This window comes from Dendronephthya gigantea, unplaced genomic scaffold (assembly GCF_004324835.1).
Source record: "Dendronephthya gigantea isolate DGI-Jeju-01 unplaced genomic scaffold, DenGig_1.0 000080F, whole genome shotgun sequence".
Classification (NCBI taxonomy): Eukaryota; Metazoa; Cnidaria; class Anthozoa; order Malacalcyonacea; family Nephtheidae; genus Dendronephthya; species Dendronephthya gigantea.
In genome coordinates, this window is record NW_021163090.1 from 970,345 (window position 1) to 993,564 (window position 23,220).

General features: G+C 40.7%; 2 protein-coding genes and 1 pseudogene across 2 annotated transcripts; 1 reads left to right on the forward strand and 2 right to left on the reverse strand.

The window, feature by feature from the left end:
• Positions 1 to 226: 226 nt before the first annotated feature.
• LOC114532643 (zinc finger CCCH domain-containing protein 18-like) lies at positions 227 to 6,763 on the forward strand. Its single transcript, XM_028554191.1, has 17 exons — positions 227 to 364; positions 859 to 1,028; positions 1,263 to 1,522; positions 1,602 to 1,634; positions 1,719 to 1,764; positions 1,871 to 1,969; positions 2,249 to 2,382; positions 2,457 to 2,549; positions 2,914 to 3,165; positions 3,400 to 3,446; positions 3,534 to 3,765; positions 3,896 to 4,296; positions 4,553 to 4,682; positions 4,887 to 4,912; positions 4,996 to 5,227; positions 5,311 to 5,646; positions 5,723 to 6,763. Exons 2-17 carry the CDS (start codon positions 872 to 874, stop codon positions 6,371 to 6,373), a joined length of 3,129 nt encoding a protein of 1,042 aa, XP_028409992.1. The 5' UTR covers positions 227 to 364; positions 859 to 871; the 3' UTR covers positions 6,374 to 6,763.
• A 1,144-nt stretch (positions 6,764 to 7,907) lies between these two features.
• Positions 7,908 to 18,997, reverse strand: LOC114532608 (annotated as a pseudogene).
• Positions 18,998 to 20,315: 1,318 nt separating this feature from the next.
• LOC114532791 (secretory immunoglobulin A-binding protein EsiB-like) lies at positions 20,316 to 23,185 on the reverse strand. Its single transcript, XM_028554380.1, has 5 exons — positions 22,862 to 23,185; positions 22,008 to 22,149; positions 21,621 to 21,666; positions 21,327 to 21,413; positions 20,316 to 20,998 (listed from the first exon to the last, which is right to left on the reverse strand). Exons 1-5 carry the CDS (start codon positions 23,024 to 23,026, stop codon positions 20,908 to 20,910), a joined length of 531 nt encoding a protein of 176 aa, XP_028410181.1. The 5' UTR covers positions 23,027 to 23,185; the 3' UTR covers positions 20,316 to 20,907.
• Between the last annotated feature and the right edge of the window lie 35 nt (positions 23,186 to 23,220).

The window sequence follows — 23,220 nt, forward strand, 5'->3', positions numbered from 1 at the left end:
CAATTGTAATTTTACTCCTTTGACTGCAAAAAACGTATTTCAGATTAAATCTTTAATCATGAGTATACCTTTCTTAATCTATCTTTCTTCAATTTGTAAGAAAACCAACAATTTTAAATAATTTAATTACGTTTTGACCTAACTTCGGCCATACTTCGGCATAACCCGGACGATGAGCGTTCTCATTTTGAGTGATCGAATTTTGTATTGTCATTCCGCACGTTTGCAAGGAAAATGGCGTGCAGATGGAGCTTGCGGCCATTTCGAATGTCATAAAAAAACCTGTCTTATTTTTACCTTGAAGTATTTTGTTGGCCTTAAAAAATAACTCAACCATTCTTCAATAGTTGGCAAAGAAGGAAAGGTGAGAACGGCTCCGTGTGAAGAGAAATTTTGTACTTAAAATGTATATGTAATTTTGTTTTGTATTCCAAATCATGCAAATATGAACTTCATTCTCGAGTTTACCCCCGTAAGAAACATAAAAGATGATCGAGGGTTAATCTCGTAACGTGGAGTAGAAATTTGACTTGCAATTAGTTCCTTTATTTTCACGTTGAAAAATCTCAAGTGTATGTACCATCCACACCCGGCGAGTTTGTTTCCTTAACTTAATATAAATACAATAGTTTTGTAGAAGCAGAACAAGGGTCTTCTCTTTGATTATTATTATTATTATACTATGTTCCCCTTGATGATACAAGTTTTGTCCAGTGTTCAATGCCAGAGTTCAAATCCTTTCAACTTTCACAAACTGCTTTATGAATTTTAAGATGTAATGATAAATGTGTTCTTTACACCAACCTGTCAATGGTAGTGAGTTTTAAAGTTCCTGGGGTGAATTATTCTAAATTGCAGGAAACAATCCAAGATGTCTGAACTATTGGAACAAGGTGTGACAAATTGTGTTGCGATGGAAGCTAATCCTGAGAAACTTTCTAACAAAAATGGTCATAGCTTAATTAAGGATGTTGGAAAGTCTTCGTTGAAAGATAGTGGCCTTGATGATGGAGATGAAGGAGAGTTAGGTGGGTTGTTTAGAGTTTGGCTATCATTATAAGTGAGGATTAGGGAATAGCAAGCCATACCATATGTTTTCCCATGTATTTAGACCGAACGTTTGTGAAGTGTAATCATAATTAAACTAACATTCCTTTGTATCCTTTGATATCCTTACAAGATATGACTGAGTGACTCTTTCTATTGTTCTTGGTAGGTAGTATTTTCATACCTAACATGCCTTATGGTATTATATCACATAGACTATGACGAGGAAGAGGGTGAACTTCCCGAAGAAAAACAATTGGAAGTGGAACAACCGACGGCTGCGGAAATCAACAATCTAAGTGACAAATTGGGGAAAGTGATGGAAGAAGGGGAAGTGAAACTAAGCAATGCAGAGAAACCTACGGAGGAAGGAGAAGTAAGCGATACGGAGGAGGGAGAAATGAAAGAGAGCGATGTTGAAGATGGGGAAATCCAGGAGGAAGGTGAAGAAGGTGAAATATTATCAGATGATGAGGTGAGATTATAATAATGTTTCAAATAACAACCGGCCATAATGGTTTCATTAAAGAAATATTCAATGTATTTAAATTTAGGATAAAGGAAAACAAGATGGTAAAGTCACAAAGGTGTGTTGTGATAGAGTAGGATTTATATCAGCTTGCTTAGTATGGCATGAAGTTAATAGATTCTTGTTTTTGTTCATGTGTTAGGAGGGTGAACTTGAAGAGGGTGAAGTATATGAACCAGGACAACAAGGTAAAACATCAATAAAAAGCACCTGATTAGACACAGGCTGTGTTCTCTGTTTGATGGGGTACATAGTCATACATTTTGTCTCACTTTCTTCTTGGTGAATTCTTAGATTTTACGCAAAGAAAACTTTGCAGATACTACAGTAGTAACGGCAGCTGCGCCTGGGGAATGGGTTGCAGGTTCCTCCATCCTGGTCAAAATGACAAAGGTAAGCTTAATAATAGTGGAGTTCTCACCTCCTGACGAAGGCCCTCAGGTTGAAACATCGAGAAGTGTTTTGTCCATTTTAGGCAGTTTTTATACCACATTTGTTAATAATAGAGGAGTTTCAGCTATGGTTTAATTTCAACTTTCATCTTAAGAAAAGTTAAGGGAGTTAAGGGAGAAGTCAGCGTGGAGAGGTTGGGGGATTTTAAGGAGGGAAGAGGGGAGAGTTTGACCTAAGGGAGTTCTTTATTGCCTTAGTACAATAATTTTTCTCTTGCAGGTTCCTATGTGATGTTACCTGTACCTGGTATGTACCCAAAACCAAATGTAAAGACCCAGACAACTGATGAGAAACACGCCAGGCCACAATCTCCGACACAGATCTACCCGGAGGAACCTCGTGAGGATAATACGGTAAAAAACAAACTCCTGTCTGCACCATGATGTGGAACAAACTGTTGCTTTAATTCAACACGCGACATTTTCAGGTGACCACACCTAGTGAACGCCTTGCGACAGAACGGCTGTTGCGAACTACAAAAGAATCCCCCTGGGAGAAAGGACTGCGGTTGGCAAAAGAGGTGTGCAAAAAAATACATGTGTAGAGTTCGCTGTGCAGTGCTGGGGCCGGTTGTATCAAGCCCGTTTAACTTAAACGGTGGTTAAGTTCAAAATACAAAAGAAAGTCTATCGTTTTATTCAAGAAGCAAACTAAATGTTTTTAACCTTAATACAAAGATACTGTCTAATGTCAAAGATACTGTTGACTCATTCAAGAGAGATGTAAGAGTGTTATTTAATTTTGACTTATCCACCGTTTAAGCTAAACGGGCTTGATACAACTGGCCCCTGAATGTTTGCATTCTTTGCAATTAAGGCTTGATTCATGTTGTTGAATCAGCTCTGGCATAGATTTGAATCTGTTCTTAAAACATTTTTCTTCAGCGTAAGAAACTTGCACAAGAGAAGCGAGGTTCTGACGCGGAGTTTGAACAGAAGAAGATGACTTTGGGGATAACTGTTGATATACGAGAGCAGGAAGGGAACAAGGAGAACGTGCGCAGGGAGGCACGTGATCTACGGAATAAATTACTAAAGAAAGAAAGGACAATGTCGCAGGATGATCAAATGCGACGAGGAAGAGAAGGCGACTCACGGTCGAGACCAAGTGATGAGTCAGCGTACAGAACAGCTAAGGTGAGGATGATTAACGTGTGTTTGCAGAGATTTCTCTGGTTGTTGGTCGTTGGACGTTTGTTTGTTCTGGTGCAGTTTGTGATGCGTATAGTAGCATCCAGGCTATCATAAGATCAATGATGATGACGTAAACGAAAAGTTGTGATCGGAGTGATAACTCGTATTTCATCCAGGTATGTTGTAGATCAGTTCGTGCCGGTGGTTAAATGAAACATCGCTCTTTATGTTAATTAGGAAAAAGACAAGAGAAAACGACGGGAGCAATCAGGGTCCCCGGATCGGTAAGATATCCCCTGTGTACCACAGAAGTTCCTCCTTGTTGCTCTGAGATGCCCAGATCAAATTTGGTATTTCTTCTTCCTTTACAGGAAAGAGGATGATCGTCGACGTCGTGAGAAGGAGCGGGAAGTTGAGAAGGAGAAACTTCGCGAACAGGAACGAGAGAAAGAACGAGAGAAGGAGAAGATAAGAACGAAGGAAAGAGAGGAAAAAGAGAAGAAAGAACAGGAAACACAGCGAGAGAAAGAAGAAAAAGATCGAGAAAAAGATCGGGAGAAAGAGAAAGAAAGAAGACGACAGCTTGCCGCGGCCGCTGCTGAGGTAAAAATGCGTGATGACGAAGTCACAGAGGTGTACACCCTGCCCTCCGCGTCCCTTATATTTCCACCACTGGTTCCAACTATGTATCCATCTAAATCCTCACTGATATTATCGCCTTATTCTTACCTAGGTCACAAAGACAACCACAAGATTCGGTCAATCAGGCGATCAATGGGTCGACCCATGGCGTCGGGCGCCGTCGCCCAAAACCCGAAGGCGATCTTCGTCGACCTCGTCTCAGTCTTCTTCATCTTCCTCGCAGTCTAGTTCCCAGTCCGGCTCGCGTTCTCCTTCGCCGTCGAAGTCGAAGAGTTCCGAACACTCGAAGCATTCGGCGACGGAATCCGAAGCTAGCGAGGACTCGGAGAGCAGCTCATCGGACGAAGAGGAAGAGGCTGGTGATGAGGAAAGAAAAAGCATCGCATCGCCTTCGCTTCCGCAAAGTGAAATTCCCGAAATCGTGGCAACAAATGTCTCCCCTCCAAGAGCCAAGCGCGAGGAGGATAAAAGCCGTAAAGATAAGTCAATCGAGTGAGTAGCTACTTCAGGCCGATTTTTGCTCTGTGAGGCCCGTTTACACTTGCCTTCCCCCCCCCCCGTTTCGATTTCAGATGTGACTTTCGGCTTTTGATAGATGTGAACGAGCAAATAAGTTACTGATGTTTAAGTAAGAGCACTGATACATCATAGCTTTCATAACTATTCGCGCGTTCACATCTCTCAAATGGAGGAAATCAGAGCAAAGAACGCAAGTGTTTATGAAAGCTTAACTTCGTCTTTTGTTTAGTGTTGAGTCAAAGCCTAGCAAGAAACCGGTGATCGAAGCTGTTGATATTTCACCACCCCGTGAAACTCAACGTAGTTACAAGCCAGGGCTTGAAAAGCCTGATGTGAAATCCAAGTCATCTGAGATTAAGGTAGGCTTTGTGCATGAGACTTCGTACGAGGTATAAATTTGACTTACGTCCACCACGGCTACCTTTGAGGGAACATGAACCAATCGAATGCGATAACTCTATCAAATTAGCCAATCACGAGCGCGGTAGGTCAACCAAAGGTAAAGGTAGCGGAAGTGGATCAGAACAACGGTAATAATAAACTACGCTCCCTTTTTCTTATAGGAGAAAGTAGAAAAACAAGAGTCTTCGTAAGTATTTTTCTGGATGAATGTTTTACTTGTGAGTGAGATTGTTATACTCAAATTCGGTTATAAATGGGTTCACATTCCAGGTCGCGGGCAGCGAGTTCAGAGGCGAAGATTCCGACGGTCCGCGACGCGAGTCCGATCAGCTCTGCCAGCAGTGATAGCGAGAGTAGCGACGACGATGATGATGATGAAAGTGATAGTGATGAAAGTGGAAGCGATTCTAAGGACAATGAGGACGAAGAAGATGATGAAAAGAAAAAGAAACAACACAAAGTGGAAAAGATGGAAGTTGGTGAGAATGAAGTTGGAAAAAAGGTAATATAATAATTCTGGCTGTTCGCATTCACATTCACGAGTCTTAGATTGTATTCTTATTTTCTCCTCTTTCACTAATTCAGTCGGATGTCGGTAAAAAGCCGGAGCCGGCGAGGAGAGAGAGCAAAATAGAAGATATTTCCGATGACGATGAAGATGAAAAGATGAATGTTGATGAAGAAAGTGGTAGTTCGAGCGAAGAAAGTTCGAGCGAGGAGAGTGAAAGCGAGGAGAGCAGCAGCGAAAGCGAATCGGAGTCTGGGAGCGAGGAAGAAAATGAAGGGAAAATGGAGGAAGATTCTCATGCACCTAGGGATGAGCGATCTGCGCATAAATCATCTTCACGAGCTGTGGAGGTTGATAGAGATAGAGAAAAACATGAAGAACATAGATCGTCCAAGTCTACATCATCATCAAAGGTACGTATGTACATCTGGCTTCTGCATTCATTACTCTTTAGTCCGCAAAATACTAAGTACCCGCATTTTTATTTAGTCATCAGATTCCCGGAGATCATCGGATCCTAGAAAGCAATCCGATACACGCAAACATTCCGATTCTCAAAAGCAATCCGATCCCAGGAAGCAGTCACGATCCAAACAGCCCTCGCCCGGGCATTCCACTAGTCTGTCAAAAAGCAGCGCCGTGCATTCTAGTTCATCCAGAGACAATCATGCGTCCAACCGCCCGAGTCACGCATCGTCATCTCGAGCTGGCGAACAAAGTTCCAGTTCGAAAATCAACCATATCAGTAGTTCCGGTTCGAAATACGAGTCACGCGACAAGACACGTGAACAGTCGGGTGATCACAGAGAACAGTCACGTGATCGCAGGGAGCAATCACGTGATCATCGGGAACACACACGTGATCATCGGGAACAATCACAACGAGAACATTTACGTGATCAGTCACGGGAGCAACCACGTAAACAAACCGGTGACCCGCGGAAGCGCACACGTGATCAGAGCGAATCGGGCAATCATCGCGCGGACGATCATGCGCAAAAAACGTCAGAAAAGACTAGCACGAGTCGGAATGGTTCGAAGTCGCCTACGGGCGGGTCCAGCCGGCGCGAGGAACTCTTGCGAGAACTAAGAGCCGTTGAAAACGCTATAAAACGCAAAAAACGCGCAAAGATCGAGTAACATAATGCAATTTTTCATCATTTTTTTAAATTACGTGCTGCTTCCCTCTGTGTGAAGCAATATCATCTACACTTGTACTGATATGATGGAGTTTGAATCCCCTCCATTATCACCTGTTTTCTAAATGGTTACACCAGGGTGTGCGAGGTTTCACTACATTCTGCTTCAAAGTATAACGCAGAGATCCCTTCCAAAGTGAAGTAAAACAATTTGTAAACATATAAACTCTAAGAAGATGTTTTTCACCTCCAATTCAGTGGGTGCATTCTACGGAAGGTCTTAGAAAACAGGAGTGTAACCTTGGGTCCTGGGTGGGAAAGGCTTGTGTAAAGCAACAACACTGTTCATGGCAATTAAATAAAGTTATTTATTGGTAATGCATACAATAATATTGCATTGGGAGCGCGCGGTCTGTGTATAAAATGATGTAAAAATTGGTTAAAAATAGTGAAACTTTTGGACATTAAAAGAATTGAATGATCTGTCTATTTTGCATTTGGCATTGTGAACTGAAAAACCTTTAAAAAATCTTGTCAAAAAGGATTCCACTTTCTCTGGGAAATCCCCGGGGGACGAAAGGCAAGTGGCTATTTCAGTTAATGCAAAATTACTGAACTAAACTTGGCAACTAAAATGAAAGAATGAACATTGTGTTACATTGGTGTGAATTCCTCATACTTTGAAAACGAATTTCAAATCGTGGATCACGCGCGTGGGGAACTCGAAATTTCTGCGGCGGGAAAATTGCAAGAATAAAAAGTGTGAAATGTGAAATTGAAACTTTGTAAAGCAACGAACTTATATAACTTCTAGTATGAACTTTATAGTGTTTATGAAAGTATGCACGAAGGTACGGGTTGTTCTTTATGTTTTATAGTCTGTATTGGTGTTAAAAATGGTAAATGACGTATAAATATTGCAATTGTTGCCTATGATTTGTAACAAATTCAGTTGGAAAGCTTTGCACGTGTTATATGTAACGTTAACTAATAGACGAATCGGAATGCACGAATTAAATAACAAAGAATTCACTTCTTTGGGTCTCCAGAGATTCACTAACTCTAGCTTAGTTTCTGGGTAGAAATAGTTGCTTTGTCTAATTGTCTATTCAGCTGCTTATAACCTCCCTTTTCGGAAGAGATTCTCTCTCTTCCCACATCAGAACTACTGTAGATGCTTGGAACGCTTCCAAGAAGGTTGAAGAGTCTGTCAGCTGGATGCTTTGCCTTTTGATGGTCAGGTGTTGTTGAAACCACTTGACTCACCATTGTAGCAATTATATGGAGAATAGTGAGGGTCTAGTGAATACTGACCAACACTTTTGCTTTGGATAACCATCATATCAGCCCAGTGGGTGAATTGTTTTGGAATAAATATGAGGTTTTTCATGATCCCCTCCTTTTATCTATCCGGTGTTTAACAACAAGTAATTAAATTGTCAAAATGTAGGAGGATTGTTTGAATTGAAAACTTGTACATAAAAAAGCAATGCAATTTATTTTATTCAAGACACAACAAAAGGTATTTATCTTTTTTAAAACACAACAAAAAGGAATTTATCAGTACGCTTACAACAAATTGAAAATTGTGTATGGAATATATAAATGAATAAGCGCGGTTTCTGGAAAATTTGATGCCATTAATTGAAAACTAGTGCTATAAGTACATTTACATTGCACATTAAAATAATTGAATAGACCCATTTCTCTTTTGAGAGGGGGTATAAGTATATCTCTGGAAATTAAAAGTTCTCCGGGGGGTTGGGGCTGGGCTCCCTCCCTCAGTAAGATTTCTCAGGGGTCTCGCTGTGTGAGTGCCCCATACTCAATGTCATGATAAATACCCTCAAATCAATTCATTCTCAATGCGTATTTATTCTCCAGCCAGAGATTGTGCATTATGTAGTGCATGATATATTCCCTTCAAGGCCAGGAGCTGTTGGTGTGTTCCCCGCTCAACAACTCTTCCTTTGCGAATAACGACAATGGAGTCAGCGTGGTGGATTGTTGAGAGACGATGAGCTATGATTAGTGTTGTACGACCAATGCTTGCCTTGTCTAAAGCTTCCTGTACAACCTGGAGAGAGATTAGATCGCTTGTAAGTGGAACACAACTGACAGGGTCCCCATGAACTATTCTCAGACGCAAAATCTTTTCCCTGGGTTCATTGCTGTTCATTGGAGGAGATCAATAGATTGTTATCTTTTACCTTTTCACTCTCAGTGTCCAAGGCCGAGGTGGCTTCGTCCAGCAGAAGTATTTTAGGATCACGAATCAAAGCTCGGGCAATGGCGATTCTTTGTTTCTGTCCACCTGATATCAGAGTTCCTTTATCGCCAACGATCGTGTCATAACCCTGCAATGAATTGTGCGTTATTATTCAGCATCGGCGTATGAGGAACTGGCAGTAATTCTGATCTAAGAGAAGCTAGTTCATTCTACTTGCTGACTAAGTGAAATGAGTTCATTAATCTGCACTCATGACTATTCTGTTAACAGTTGTTTCAGAACTGGAAGTAGTCACTGATCATTACATTTGGTAGTGATGAGATGAAATCGTGAATGTTTGCAGATCTTGCAGCCTGTTCAATTTCTTTATCGCTGAAGCTTCTTGTGGTATCTCCGTAAGCAATGTTGTCTCTAATTGATCGATCGAACAACACGGGTTCCTGTGAAACGATGCCAATCTGACTGCGAAGCCATTTCACGTTTAATTCCCGGACATCATTGCCGTCGATCATCTAAACATGAGTGAAACTACTAAATAAAGGACTATTGTAATATGGCCATGTTTGGGAGAGTGCATGTACATGTGTGGAAGCAATCTTCATTCCCACGTACAACTGAGACAATATTTAGACACCTGCATGAATTAGGAAACCCCAGAGGTATTAACACACTTGCGCTTTCATAAATTCACATAATTGAGTAAGTTTACTGGCAGATATGTAGATCGATATTATGTCCTGACCAAGGTCATTCTTACCAACGATCCTGAATTGATATCGTACAAGCGTTCAACCAATGACACTGTTGTGCTCTTGCCGCACCCACTCGTACCGACCAATGCTACAGTTTGTCCAGGTTTAACAGCCATTGTGAACTTTCTCATTACTTTTACATCACGTCGGGTTGGGTACCGGAAGCGAATATTTGCAAGCTCAATTTCACCTTTGCAGGAACCCTGAAAGATAGTTTAGTTGACCCTTATATTTCCTCTCCTAACAATTTAAATCATCTGCCATAACATAAAATTAACGTCGGCCATCCACCTGTTCTGTTCTAAAACTTCATGATAACCACGCCCATCACCACTGCCCCACTCCTCTATTTTACATAACATGAAGACTATATACACCCATCACTGCTGCCCCCATTTCCCTATTTTACATTACACGAACCCCACGCCTATCACTACTGCCTCCACCCCCCTATTTTACATTCCATGAGGACTACACCCATCACTTCTGCCCCCACTCCCTCATTCTGTGTCTTATAACCTTCCTTTTTGGACTGAATCTCTCTTACCGGTTTCTCCCCGACATCAGAATAACTATCAATGCTTGGAACACTGCCAAGCAGGTGGAAGACTCTGTCGGCTGCACGCTTTGCCTTTGCGTAGTCTGGCGTAGCTGAAACAGCCTGACCAATCATAATGGCCGTTAAAAGAACGGTGACGACTGATCTGTGCAAAGGAAATTTAATGAAATTCAACTCGTAACATTTCATTGGTTTAGACGTCTAGTCTGTTATGCACGTTATAAGGAAGAATGACTATTGGTATATGGCTAGGGAAATAATGGTTAGAGTTAATGGGGTACCATTTTCTTCATGATCTTATCTCTACGAGAATTCTAGTACACTAGTACATGGTTTTGTGTATGCCTGTTGTGTAACTCATGTGTACGTCAGATGAATGCTTACGTCATCATTTCTTTAACGGTGACATCACCTGCCATGATAAGGTAACCACCATATCGAAACACAACAGCATCTGCTATCGCAATCGTTCCCATCATTGAACCGGTCGCTATGCCTGAAAATTGGCTTGTAAGTTTGGCCTTCCTGTTGGTAATTACACAAATGTAAGTCGTTCGAAAACTATATGCGGGGGCAGTCTTGATGGATGAAATAAAACATCCCTGCCCACTACAGATAATGCTACGAATATTGATTGCCGGATAACACTTAAACTGCCTTTGTTTTTTTGTACCTGTATGGCTCGTACAGGGCAGCACGATATCTCTCAAAGAACTCATCCTCTTTTCCCAAACATGCCACAGTTTGAATGTTTGAAAGTGTCTCTTCCGCTACCTAAGAGGAATGAAAATATCACAGAGATTGGAGAAAGATATATTCAATATTCAAGAGGTATAAGACAGAACAAGAGGGGTGTCGGTATTAGAGCTTTCCATATTGATGAAAAGGGTGACGTTTGTATTAGGAGCAGGAGTATTAAGGTGGTAGCTGTATTAGAGAAATGTCTGTGTTGCACAAATGATGATGTATTAAAGAGAATAGAATAGAATAGAATAGAATAGAATAGAATATATTTTGCACACAAAAGATACAACAATTTTCTACAAAATTAATAAGCTTTTTTATAACAGTAGTATTATGTGCATAACCACCTATAAGTAACCTTAAGGGCTAATCGAGACAGGTGGTTATTTTTATTGTAGTATATTTACAGTAAGCAGTTATTAATCTGAAGTGTACACAAGATGGCAAAATTAGTATTTAGAATTAAACATAGATACATAGTATTTAGATATAGACATATACAGACATCTCTATGTATATGTCTATATCTAAATACAGACATCTCTATCTATGTTTACAGATACAGACATCTCTATCTATGTTTAATCTGATACAGACATCTCTATCTATGTTTAATTCTAAATACTATAAACATAGTATTTAAAATTAAACATAGATAGAGATGTCTGTATCAGGGGTGTTTTGTATTTGGGCGATGTATGTATTAAAAGGTTTTCGAATTAGAGAAACGCCTATATTAAAGAGGTGTCTGTAATGGTCAGATGTCTATTAGAAAATCGTTCGTATCCAAGAGATGCATGTACTTCAGAGGTGGTTGTATTAAAAAGATTTTTGTATTTTAAAGATATTGTTATCCAAATGGTGCGAACACTATTGGAAAGCGGGTTGCATTGGAGAGATGTCCGTATTAGAGCAATATCATTTTCACAAAAAACCTACCTGTCCTGCCGAGGTAATCGTTTTACCTGTTGAATAGTTCTCTTCCCTCCCGTCATCGCCAATCGATTCGTTAGTTTTCCGCCTATGAACAACATCGGCATGAAAGCCAACATAACGAGTGTTAATTTCCAAGACCCAGTGAAGGCAACGACAATTCCACCCACGACAGAAACAAAGGCTCCAATTGCCATGCCAAGCTGAGGTCCAGTCGCCTAAACACATCGGTAGGAAATGTGGAACACATGAGTTGGAAACGTTTCGCAGTAACGCGGGGGGGAGGGAAACGTTTCACAGTAACGCGGGGGGGGAAACGTTTCACAGTAACGCGGGGGGGGAAACGTTTCACAGTAACGCGGGGGGAAAGAAACGTTTCACAGTAACGCAGGGGGGGTAAACGTTTCACAGTAACGTGGGGGGGAGAAACGTTTCACAGTAACGCAGGGAGGAGAAACGTTTCACAGTAACGCGGGGGGGGAGAGAAACGTCTCACAGTAACGCGGGGGGGGAGCACCCAGACGATGGATCATCGCTGTGGAGGTTGGAGGTATCGTATATTTTCAAGGTAGATCAACTTACACCTCTGATGGTTGATACTTCAACAGCCAATGTTTCGCATATGGCTCCAGTGCCATGAGAGGGGTCGTCAAAATAGGATGCTTCCTAAATATTATTTCATAATTGAATCAAATTGCAAGGCGGATCGTTTGTTGGTCAGTCTCAAGTCTTATCAAGGAGAAGAATGTTTCCCTCACAAACGTACCGCAGGGAAGGGTAGTGTCGTCAGTTTATGAAAGACATGATTTTCCATGTATTAAATATCGTTGAGAGAAATATCTCGCGGTGAAATAGCATGCGCAGAACACTTGCCTGTCTTAAGTAAGCTAAAAGGAAAGTTTTCTAAGCTTTGTGTCAGCGGTTCACCAGCTCTTGATAAATACCAATCCTATATTAAACGATACATGTCATTGCTGAGGCGATGAAATTTCATTTATGGCCACACCGAGTCTCTCCCAAATCTCGAAACGTACCTTTAAAAATGCCCCAAAGCCTATTCCCACAGCAATACTTATGTAGAATATCAACAACTTTATGGCATCATCGTCCATCTCGTCTCGTTGCTTTTCATCCGTTGTATTTCTCCCAAAAGCCTGAGAATCATGGAGTATATACTGTTGTTAATATATCGGGCGTGTGTCTTTCATCAATACTTCTCGAATCGTGTTGTTCCTATGCTCATATCATCTCAAAAACTTACATCAAAAATGAACCCGAATGCAATGCCGTATAGGAACGGGTAAGATCCCCAAACGCCACCACCAATACAGCCGATGATCAGATCCTTCCACTCTGGAGCGTTCATTTTCAATATCGTCGAAAATGGCACCGAAGGGATTACCTCCTCGTCAGCCTGTGAAGAATAAGATCAATCTCTGTTGGAATATAACAGAGTGAACTCTGAAATGGATTAATGGATAAATCCACTGGATTAATCATTCCCGTTCAGCTTATTTGAAGTACGAAGAGGGGAAGCTGGATGATTTCAACGATGGATTGAATTTTATTCTAGACCAGAAGAAGAAAACCAAACAACATCATCAATATCATCTTAAAAGGGGCTAAGCTGAATGAATTCAGACTGATTGGTTTCCTCTCTCCTCAACTATTCGTTTCGCTATAATTTACTTCGAAGAGTTGTTTTAGTTTCAAGTGATGTTGCATTGCCTGGTGAAGCATGCATCCGATTATACATACGTGTGTCTTCTTTGAACGATATTCCGCGGTGGAGGCAGACCCAAGCGACTGTAATTGGAATGCTCCGCCTAAATTGTCGAACAGGAAACTGACATGTTAGAAATTTAGTGTCCGATAGTAAAGTTCATTTTTTGCAACTAGATTTTTCGTTTACACGTTCAAAGATTGCAATACCTGTGTTGAACTCGCGTTCGTCTGCAACATCATCATCGTAATCATCATCGTCTTCATCCTCACCCTCCTGAGGGGTGCCCTAAGACGCAACCAGTTGATTTCATTTGTTAAGTAGGACGAAATTTATAGGTTATAAAAGGATAGGTTGTTTTTTGAGTATGGTTTTTGTGTATGGCTGTCTTTTTTTGTACAGTATATCAGTTGTTCTCTATAGAAAAGCCAAGAAAGGCCGGTATATATGTGTTTCCAAGAAACTACGAGACTTGTGCGATTTTCTTAATCATTTGGTTGTATTTGAACGCCTATTTTAATGCCCACCTGTTGTTTCACTAGGCAACTGTAAAGTCCATCGAGAGCCATCAATTCATCATGTGTGCCTTTCTCAGCGACTTGTCCTTCTCTAAGTGCTACAATGATATCAGCGTTTTTTATGGTGGACAAGCGATGGGCAATAACGATCGTGGTTCGTCCTTCACCAGCCTGTCATGGAAGATTTCACTTTCAAGGTAAATATTTAAAATTGTTTTGTGATATTCATGTCAATAATGCAGATAAGATCGCGGACCAAGACTGATTTGTTTGCCCCCAAATCATCAGTAGGATATATTCATACTCACTCTATCCAGAGCTTCCTGTACAACAGCTTCACTCTCGGAATCCAAGGCGGACGTAGCTTCATCCAGCAATAAGATCTTCGGATTTCTTACCAAAGCTCTTGCTATGGCTATTCTTTGCTTCTGACCTCCGCTCATCTTCGCTCCTCGTTCACCACATTCAGTTTCATAACCCTTGATGAAAACACGTATAAGAGTAAGTAGCATAAGAGATAAAAGAAAGAAAGAAAGAAAGAAAGAAAGAAAGAAAGAAAGAAAGAAAGAAAGAAAGAAACGATGGCTGTTATAATAAATCATGCATTGATACCCGTGGAAAATTTGTGATAAAATCATGAGCATTTGCCATCTTCGCTGCCTCTTCGATCTGATGTTGCGTGACTCCCTCAGCCCCGTATGCAATATTCTCGGCAATCGATGTTGAAAACAACGTCGGTTCCTGGTTGACGACGCCGATGTATTTTCGCAAGTGGCTTACATTGACATCCTTGATGTCGTGTCCGTCAACAAACACGGCGCCTCCGACAGGATCGTAAAACCTTTCCACGAGTTTCACGATCGTGCTTTTTCCACAGCCACTCTCGCCCACCAGAGCGACGCGCTTGCCACTGGGAACTTGCAGACTGAAGTTTTGTAAAACCTGTGGAATAAAAACCGTGTTTATACAATACATGCATACACATGGGAATTTAGTTCAGTCCAAGATCATGGTGGATATCAATATCTCACTTGCACTGTTTCTCTGGTTGGATAAACGAAGTTTATATGAGAAAATTCGACTTCTCCTTTCTCGATAACCGGCTTTAGTCCTGCGTTTGACGATGCATCAATTTTTGATTCCTAGAAAACAGAGCAAGATATCAAGACCACTGCATGCTGTAGATACAGCAATCGAGCTCTTTCTCCCAACGAGGATAATCTTCTTACTCTATCAATGATGCCAAAGATCACATGACCAGCAGCGGTGGCTGAGGCCAGAGCTTCACCACTTGTGGCAGTCATTCCCAGGACTGCAGCCGTTGATGTGATGGCAAAAAATGCCTGGAAAATATCATGGAAAATAAGTCCTTTCCAAGATGAACGGTCATTTTAACATGGGTTTCTTCTTGTCTGATCCTTCGGGTGGCATGCCTATTTTACGTAGCTGAATGGATAGGCTTTGATTGTCTGGGTTATACAAGACAGAACATGAGCTAAGTGAACTTTCAGCCAAGAACTTACCGTCAAACCATCTCCAGGCGACGCATCTCCATCTTTGACCAGATGTATTAAATACCTTAGGTATTAAAGATGGAATGAAAATTAAACGCTATCCCTGCGTTCAGGATGTCATGCTAATGAGCGAAAACATCACCCTATCCTTGAGATACTGATCTGTTCCCACCACCCAGCAGCCACCTTACCCTACCCACATTACCCCCACCTCCTTCCACATTTTCAATGGATGCAATCTCACCAGATAGCGATCCCATAATTGAGATATATGCAGAAGAAAAATGTCGCAATGAAAATCCCAAGAGAAAATCCTCTTTTTATGGCAAACTTGCACGCGTCTCCGAGATGCTCGTTATACCTGGGTAAAAAACCAGTCAAGAAACGTCTAAACTAACCAGGTTCTCCGTGAAATGTGGAGCTAAAAGGGTGTCTTAGATGCACTTTTACAAATGAAAAGGACGATCTTACAATTCTGATTGCTTGTGCTCTCCACCAAAGGCTGCAACAGTTCTGATGGACGAAATACTTTGTTCAGCAACGTGACCAGCTTTTCCATACGCGGCAAGCTCCAATGCTGTGTACTTAGCACTTATCTGAATAGAAATATGTGTTTGCAATCAGCAGCAAACCTCGTGATCGACAACTGACCGAACGTAAACTGTAATGCGCCGAGCAGTTCAGGGGGGAGGGGGTGCGGTTAAACCTACTTTTGACATGGACGAACCAAGGACGAGCATCACGGGGAACATCGCTGCCAATACCAACGACAGTCGCCAACAATAAACGAAGGCAATGATATAACCAGCGAAGAATGATACAAGACTCTGCACCATGTTGCCCAGTTTGTAACCTATACCGTCAGCAACCTTGTCGATTTCACTGCAAAATAAATAAAATAAATGAAAAATAATTCAAATTCAAGCTGGGGTGATCTAAACCCGGAGCCTCTACCCTCTCCTAATACACCCCTAGGTGCAAGTATAGGGGAAAGTTCAGGACAATTCCTTCTGATCTTCGTCTCAAGCCGGCATTCCCATGAAGTGTATCCGCGAACGCGAGCTGGTGTTCTACTCAAACGAGTTCCAGTTACGTGCACACTCGTGTCCCAGCAATTTCACAGTGTTTCCTATTAAGTACTTTCCAAGACACTGAAAGAAACAGATGGTCAATATTGTGACAAAAAAAGACAAAAAAACATACTCTGAAAGGTTGACATTAAGCTCGCCACTTGAATGTGTATCGAACCAAGCGATATCCTGATATATGACATTTCGAAACATCGCTAGCCTCATTTTATACGCCTGTCGTTGCGAGACCACGCCGAACAGACCAAGCCCCATCCAGGCAAAAGCAAAATTTCCTATGGCTATTCCAATGTACCAGTATGCTATGGTGGTCATAGATTCCTCAAGATCGGGCTCCTCTGTATTGTAACCGCTCACGTTGAAAGACCATAGTGTATGATCCACAAAGTCATCGGTCAACGAACCGAATACAATGAACTGAGCTGGTGATACCACGCCGTACAGGAAACTGCCTATTACTGCTAACACCAATAACATCTTGTCCGTAGTGTCAGCAAATCTAAACTAAAAAAGAGAAAGACGTACTCTATTTTAAAGGCTCTCTTGCAACGGGTTTTTTTTTGCTATTAAATAAACGTATTTTGCTAAAAAAATGGAAGGAAGTACTCTAGTCTTTAATATTCAAAGCGAAGTCAAACGCGTAGTTTTGTCAAATATTTTGCATCTGAAACGATTTGACAAACGCATGGAAATTCAACTTCAGTTGGGGTAAAGTGTCGAACGAGGTCGAGGAACGTCTTTGATGTGGAACAGCCTTTGGAGTGCATCCTTTGAAATCTGGGGTTGATTAAAAATATCCACACAAAGATTCTTGTTGAAAATGTCAAAGTCCAGTGTTAATTTTCTTAGGATGTTCACTATCTGGAACGCCAATCTTACATTCCATGCATATCATATCTAATCTTCTTTCCTCCATCTTGAAAATACTGTATCAGAGCACAGATCAGAGGAATCTACGCTTACGGAATAGATAGCTGACGTACATTTTGCTAGAATGCATGACTAGTTTGCTTCACAAGAACGTGATACATGCAGACGTGAAATTTTGCATAACAACGAAAATTACCTCCTTTTTTATCCCTGTCCTTTAGAAAACGTCGCTTTTTTAAACAAATTGCTAAATCAGGGAGGGGCCGTGTGTTCAGTCATCAAAGAAAACGGTCGAGGAGCAATTTAGGAGCGCTTGGAGGAGATCTGAACAAAGACAAGCTGGAAAAACTCCACCTCATTTTATTATAAGGTCAATAGGATTTATTGGTCACTTGACATGCGAATTATAAAGATCTCATAATAATGCAGGTCTAGAATATTATGATTTAGTTAGTATAATCGCGTTGTTCCTATAAACGTTTGTGGTGTATTTATTGTTTTCAATTTCAAATTTCAATGTTTACATCATTTCCATTTGTCTCTGATGAAATTAATGTATCCGGCTCCGCGCTGCAATAGTCAGAATCGCTGGTATCTTATATCATGACATATCAACTAAGTTTTTACCTACCAGAGACCGAAAGGGGACTCTCGGGGTGGTTTTCTTTTCACTAGAAACAAATTTAACAATGATCGACGTTAGATTTTAGGGTTCGTATGGGTTCGTAAAGTGCTTACTGTGAAATTGACCAGTTTAATTTTAGAAATGCGTCAACTGCAGTGAGTCACATGCATTTTAGGCGCATTTGACACATTCAGACTACATTGCCATTGCATTCTACCGAGGTGGACCTGAAGTGAAATTGTTTACAAATTTTTAAAAATCTGTATCTATCAACCGGCCATTTTAAAAAAAGGCTTGCGTGTTACAACACTGACCCACTCACTATGAATCCGCACACACCCTGTACCCCCCCCCTGCTTTCTTAAAGCAAAATGCACTTTGTTTAAAGCCTTATTGCGACCTCCTGCTATATTGTATGAAGCTACGTTACGTAATCACACAGTGGAGGTTGATAGGTTTTAGCGGTAATGGGAATTGCTAAAATTTACGTGATCATAGCCTCAATTTTTAGTAAAGGTGGGAGAATTATGAGTCACACTTACGTTTACACCTTCAACACTTTCCGATATTAGAGCTTCTATAATTCTATAAACACTAATCTCGTTTGACGACTATTTACATACACATCATTTCGTTTAGATGAAAGTGCCGGAAAATCAATGCACGTGATCTTTATGAAGCTTTAGTGTCTATTAAAAACTCATTGTTCCACTACAAAAAATTGCAATAACCCTGCATGTGTCGATGTCCCATGTATAAACACTAAATGTGTATCTCAATTTAATGCTAAAAGGTACCCCAATGAATACTGTAATACAGTTATTCAGAGACTGTATTGTTGTTATACACATCCCGTTATACTTCACTTACCTTGAGGCAGAAGAATTACCCTCATTTGGCTCAAATCCTACTTCAACTGGCTTATTACTACCCGAGGACAAAAGTGGTGATTTTTCATCAGCCATTCTTAGGGTTAAAACAACAAGGATCACTAATATTTTCTCTCGTTCAACTGTGCAGGCGCGCCTATACTGTCGTAGATGTTGACATGTTTGTACTGAATGATAATTACTACAACCCGGATCGTTGTTGCGTGAAAATTATGATGAATATAAAATACAAAACAAAGACAGTCATGGCTATACAAATATCCGTTAATTTTGTGAGAAAAAAGGTATAAGCTAAAGTTGTAGAGTTTTTTTATCGATTCGTTTGCATTTGCGTAAAATATCCCCCAACCTTATAGCCCAACAATAACAGCCCAACTTTAACCACGCATATTCCCCCGGCCGAAGATTCCAAGCCAAAGATTGCACTCCACTTTATACTCCATGTCAGCTTATGTTGTGTTGGCGCTGTACCAGTCACGAGAACACTCTTGTTTGAACGTATCCATGCAGGGCAATAAAAAAAACCAGGATAATGCGATATACCGAGAGGGGGAAGAATGGGGGTTAGGGCTTGTGGATGAGCATCACCTCTGAGTGGCAAGTATCACGTTATCTTGTGATCGTAACGAGTCCGTTACAAGTAAGGCTTTATCTGTTGAAGTTTTGTGAATGTTTCATCTCTCAGATATTTCCGTGCAATGTGCTTTTCACAGGGCCATGTGAGAACCGGCCCTTATACTCTATTTGCGCCACGAGTATGCAGTCTGTCTACTCAAGACACAAGAGCTTGACCTTTCAAAACAAACCTCGAACTTTGGGCGTCCAAGAGATGACCAGTCATTGCTTATTCAGACCTGCAAAGTTGAGTGTTTGGCTTTACAAGTAGCTAGGAAGGACAGACGTCTTACAACAGTAAACATACTTGCTCAAAATACTGTATTCTGGCAAATCCATCATTTTGGACGCTGAGGTTAAGGTCTTTTTGCTGTGAGAGCCCGCCTCTTTCCCAAAGGCTAAGCTGTCACGAAGAACGCGGAACGCTAGTGCTTAAGCGAGTGCTTAATTCTAGTTAAGATACTAATCACTTGGCAATTTTTCTGGAATCCTCCCAAATGCGCTAGCTGAGAATAACCAGAGCAATCTGAAGAGGATAACCAGAATTTTCCCACCCGGCTCACGAAATCGACCCGATCGCGGCACCATAGTCAAAATATGCAGTGGTAACTCGACAACGCCTGTGAATTGTATATTTTGTGTGATGTTACCAGTGATTTGGGGAAAACGTTTGGTTATCATCATGCGAGAAAGCGGCACATATCACAGTGACATTTTGTCTCATCGCTTCACGTTTAATTTGCATGTGTCATTTGTCGAATCTGTCTGTTTCTTGGGCCACTTAAGCAGCCTCTTCGATATTGCTGAGTTCAAACTTCGCACTTATTAAAATCCAATGACGTAATAACGGGATGTCATATCTCGAAGCACAAGTGAGCACAATGACTCTTAAAAAGCATTTAATAAAAATCTTTACAACTTTACAGTATTTTACTATATCGTACGAGGCTATTCATGTATAGCATGTATAGAACAATGTAATTCTTTTAAAAGCATTAAATTATTTTGCAAAAATTACTGCAGAAAACAAAGCGAATATCGTCGTTTAACGGTCGTGTTTGCAAATTTGACCAAGGTTAACTCTAGGTTCAGTCTAACCTTACCCATATAATAGAACGGTTTCATAAACTGCCGGTGGGAAAACTCGTTTTTGCTGACCCCTACTTATGGTAGATGTGAAATAGTCCAGATTGAGCTCGTTTCTTACGTGGTATAGATATATAATATAGATATTAAAAATGTTTTCCAAGTCAGCTGAAATCGGTTGTTCAAAAGCCGTAAACACGCTAAACAGTAGAATAATTAAAGACATCAAAAAAGTTTTTTCATTCATCGAACCACCAAGTTTTATCCACCGTAAGCTAAGCGACCTTAAAACAACCGTCTCAGTGTATTTAGATTTATCCAATGGCAATGTATATAATTTATGCTACTATATTGAAGTAGGCTTTAAATGTTCACATTACATCAAGTATTAGTAACTTTCTGGGTACATTTCTCGCAAAGCTTTTTTCGCCTCTTCATGCCCCCCGTCTGCTGCAACTTTCAACATGTTTTCAATCTCGCTGAGGTGGAAAATGTTATCAGTTATCACAACGATATAAACCATCTCTCCAATCATCTCTGGCAATGGGTCATTCAGTGACAGTTCTAATCTGTTCTTCCTGGACTATCCTGGAGCTTACAACTAGATTTAAACTTGAATAACTCTTACTCTAAAACTCTTCTCTTCAACTCCTAAAGTTTGCTGTGAAAAGCTAATGGCATTTGATGGGTAAATTTGAAACGGTTCTCCATTTCCCCCCCTTCTTCACTTATCCTCTTCTTCTGAATTCTGATATTTTCTACCTTTCTTCTCCTCATTGCTATACCGGCTAATGATCAAGTACTCACTGTTCCTCTAAATCTGTTTTGTATCCCTGGAAATGAGCTGCCACCAGGTTATATGCTCCGCCAGGGTGGCCATTGTTCGCAGCTCGTCTAAAAATAAAGAGAAGAAACTCATTGATTCACCGAACTTGGTTGAATTCTAGCCAAAACCTGAACCAACCACCCAACTTTATAAAAATTGAAGAAAACGGACAGGTACGCAAAAGTGGTAATTTAACACAATTGACTGGGTAAGACCTCACTCTGATCTTGTCTGACCCGGGCGTAGAACGGCCAGGATAATAGAGCTTACTTTACCTGAACCAGTACATCGCTTGTTCGTGATCTTGATCCGTACCATGACCTAGTAAAAATTCAAAACATTCTAATGTTTATAACTTCATTTGAAACTGAAGGTCTGTTGCATCGCCCCGGTAAGGAACCTTATTACAATACACCATCTTATTAATACCTATTCATTCACGCTTTTTCTTGTATTTTTTTTAGAAACAATCAAGGATATCTATTCTACATGAGAATATGTTTTTCATATGAGGTAAACTATTCGTTTACATAATATGCATAAGATATGTAAGCACAGATCTGATGATATACTGAATGGCAATGGCAGGACTTGCATCAGATATAGTTCCTACATTAGGTGCATTACCAGATCACTGAATAAGAGGTAAACTATATTCCTACCTCGTAAGTATTTATGAGCGACGTGATGCTGTGCTGTACCACTGCCAAATCTCGCGTACGCATGCGTCACGTGAAAGTGGAGATGGTCGATATAATAATACATATAGATGAAAAATAGTATCACTGATACAACGACGAGTACCTATATGAAAAAAAAACTCAGGTTTGAATCGATACTAGAGATGAATCAATCCGTCCGTAAAACTTAATCCGTATAACAGATTATCGGTTTAAAGGCTAGTTTTCATCTTGCAAAGGTTTTAGGTCACTCCTTAAATGCCCACGATTTAGATGAAAATATTGTATTTTACTTTTCCGGAAGTTATAACCTGGGACCAGTTGTATAATAAAAGACTAGTTAACTTTTAACAGAATTGCCTGGCAATCAGAGTTGTGTATTTCTGAGTTAACTAGAACTTAACTATGCAAAATTTAGTTAAAGAGTTTTACTGATACAACTGGCCCCTAACCACACATCAATTATGTCTGCGCGAGCTTGATAAAACCGCAGCAACCGGGTTAGACTGTTTTCAAACCGGGAGAAACTTTCCTTATCTTACGAAAAGACATGTCAAATGTAGTGTAACCATTTGGTTAAAGCGATGTTTCATTTGGCCTTCAAATTGCTGGAAATCGTCTTGTTGATTTTCCGGAGCGAAAAAGGAAGAATGCTTTGATCTGTTTCTTGTCAGTTTTTGTCACGGTCTACATAAAGCCGAACAGGAAAATTGATGATGAAATGATGAAATCTTCAACAGTCTGCGACGATGTTTCCCGGGTATAGTCTGTTGCCTAGAGGTTTTGCTCAGTGCTAGAGAATAAGTTTATACAACTCAGTCAAATGTCGGGTGTACCTCGAGCGCCACTATCCACCAAGAATCGGCTTTTTTCTTCCTTGCAAGGTAAACTTTGGGTCCGTATGGAAGCAACGGATCATACTCCGGGCCATCCGGCGACCACGGAGCCTTGTAACGGCGTCTTGGCCCACTTTCCTCTTCATGAATATCGCTGTCAGCCATGCTCAACACGAATACACGAACCGAATATTTACGTTATTTACATTTTCATGCCGCCTAATTAGAGCAGGTTGTTTGTTCCCACAGCCAAATGAGCCAATAGAAAACCTGCGTTCCCCGGACAGGTGCATCGTCAGCGTGTTTATATCAATATTACCATGGAGACGGCATTTTTCTTCCGTAGCGCACAAGATCTT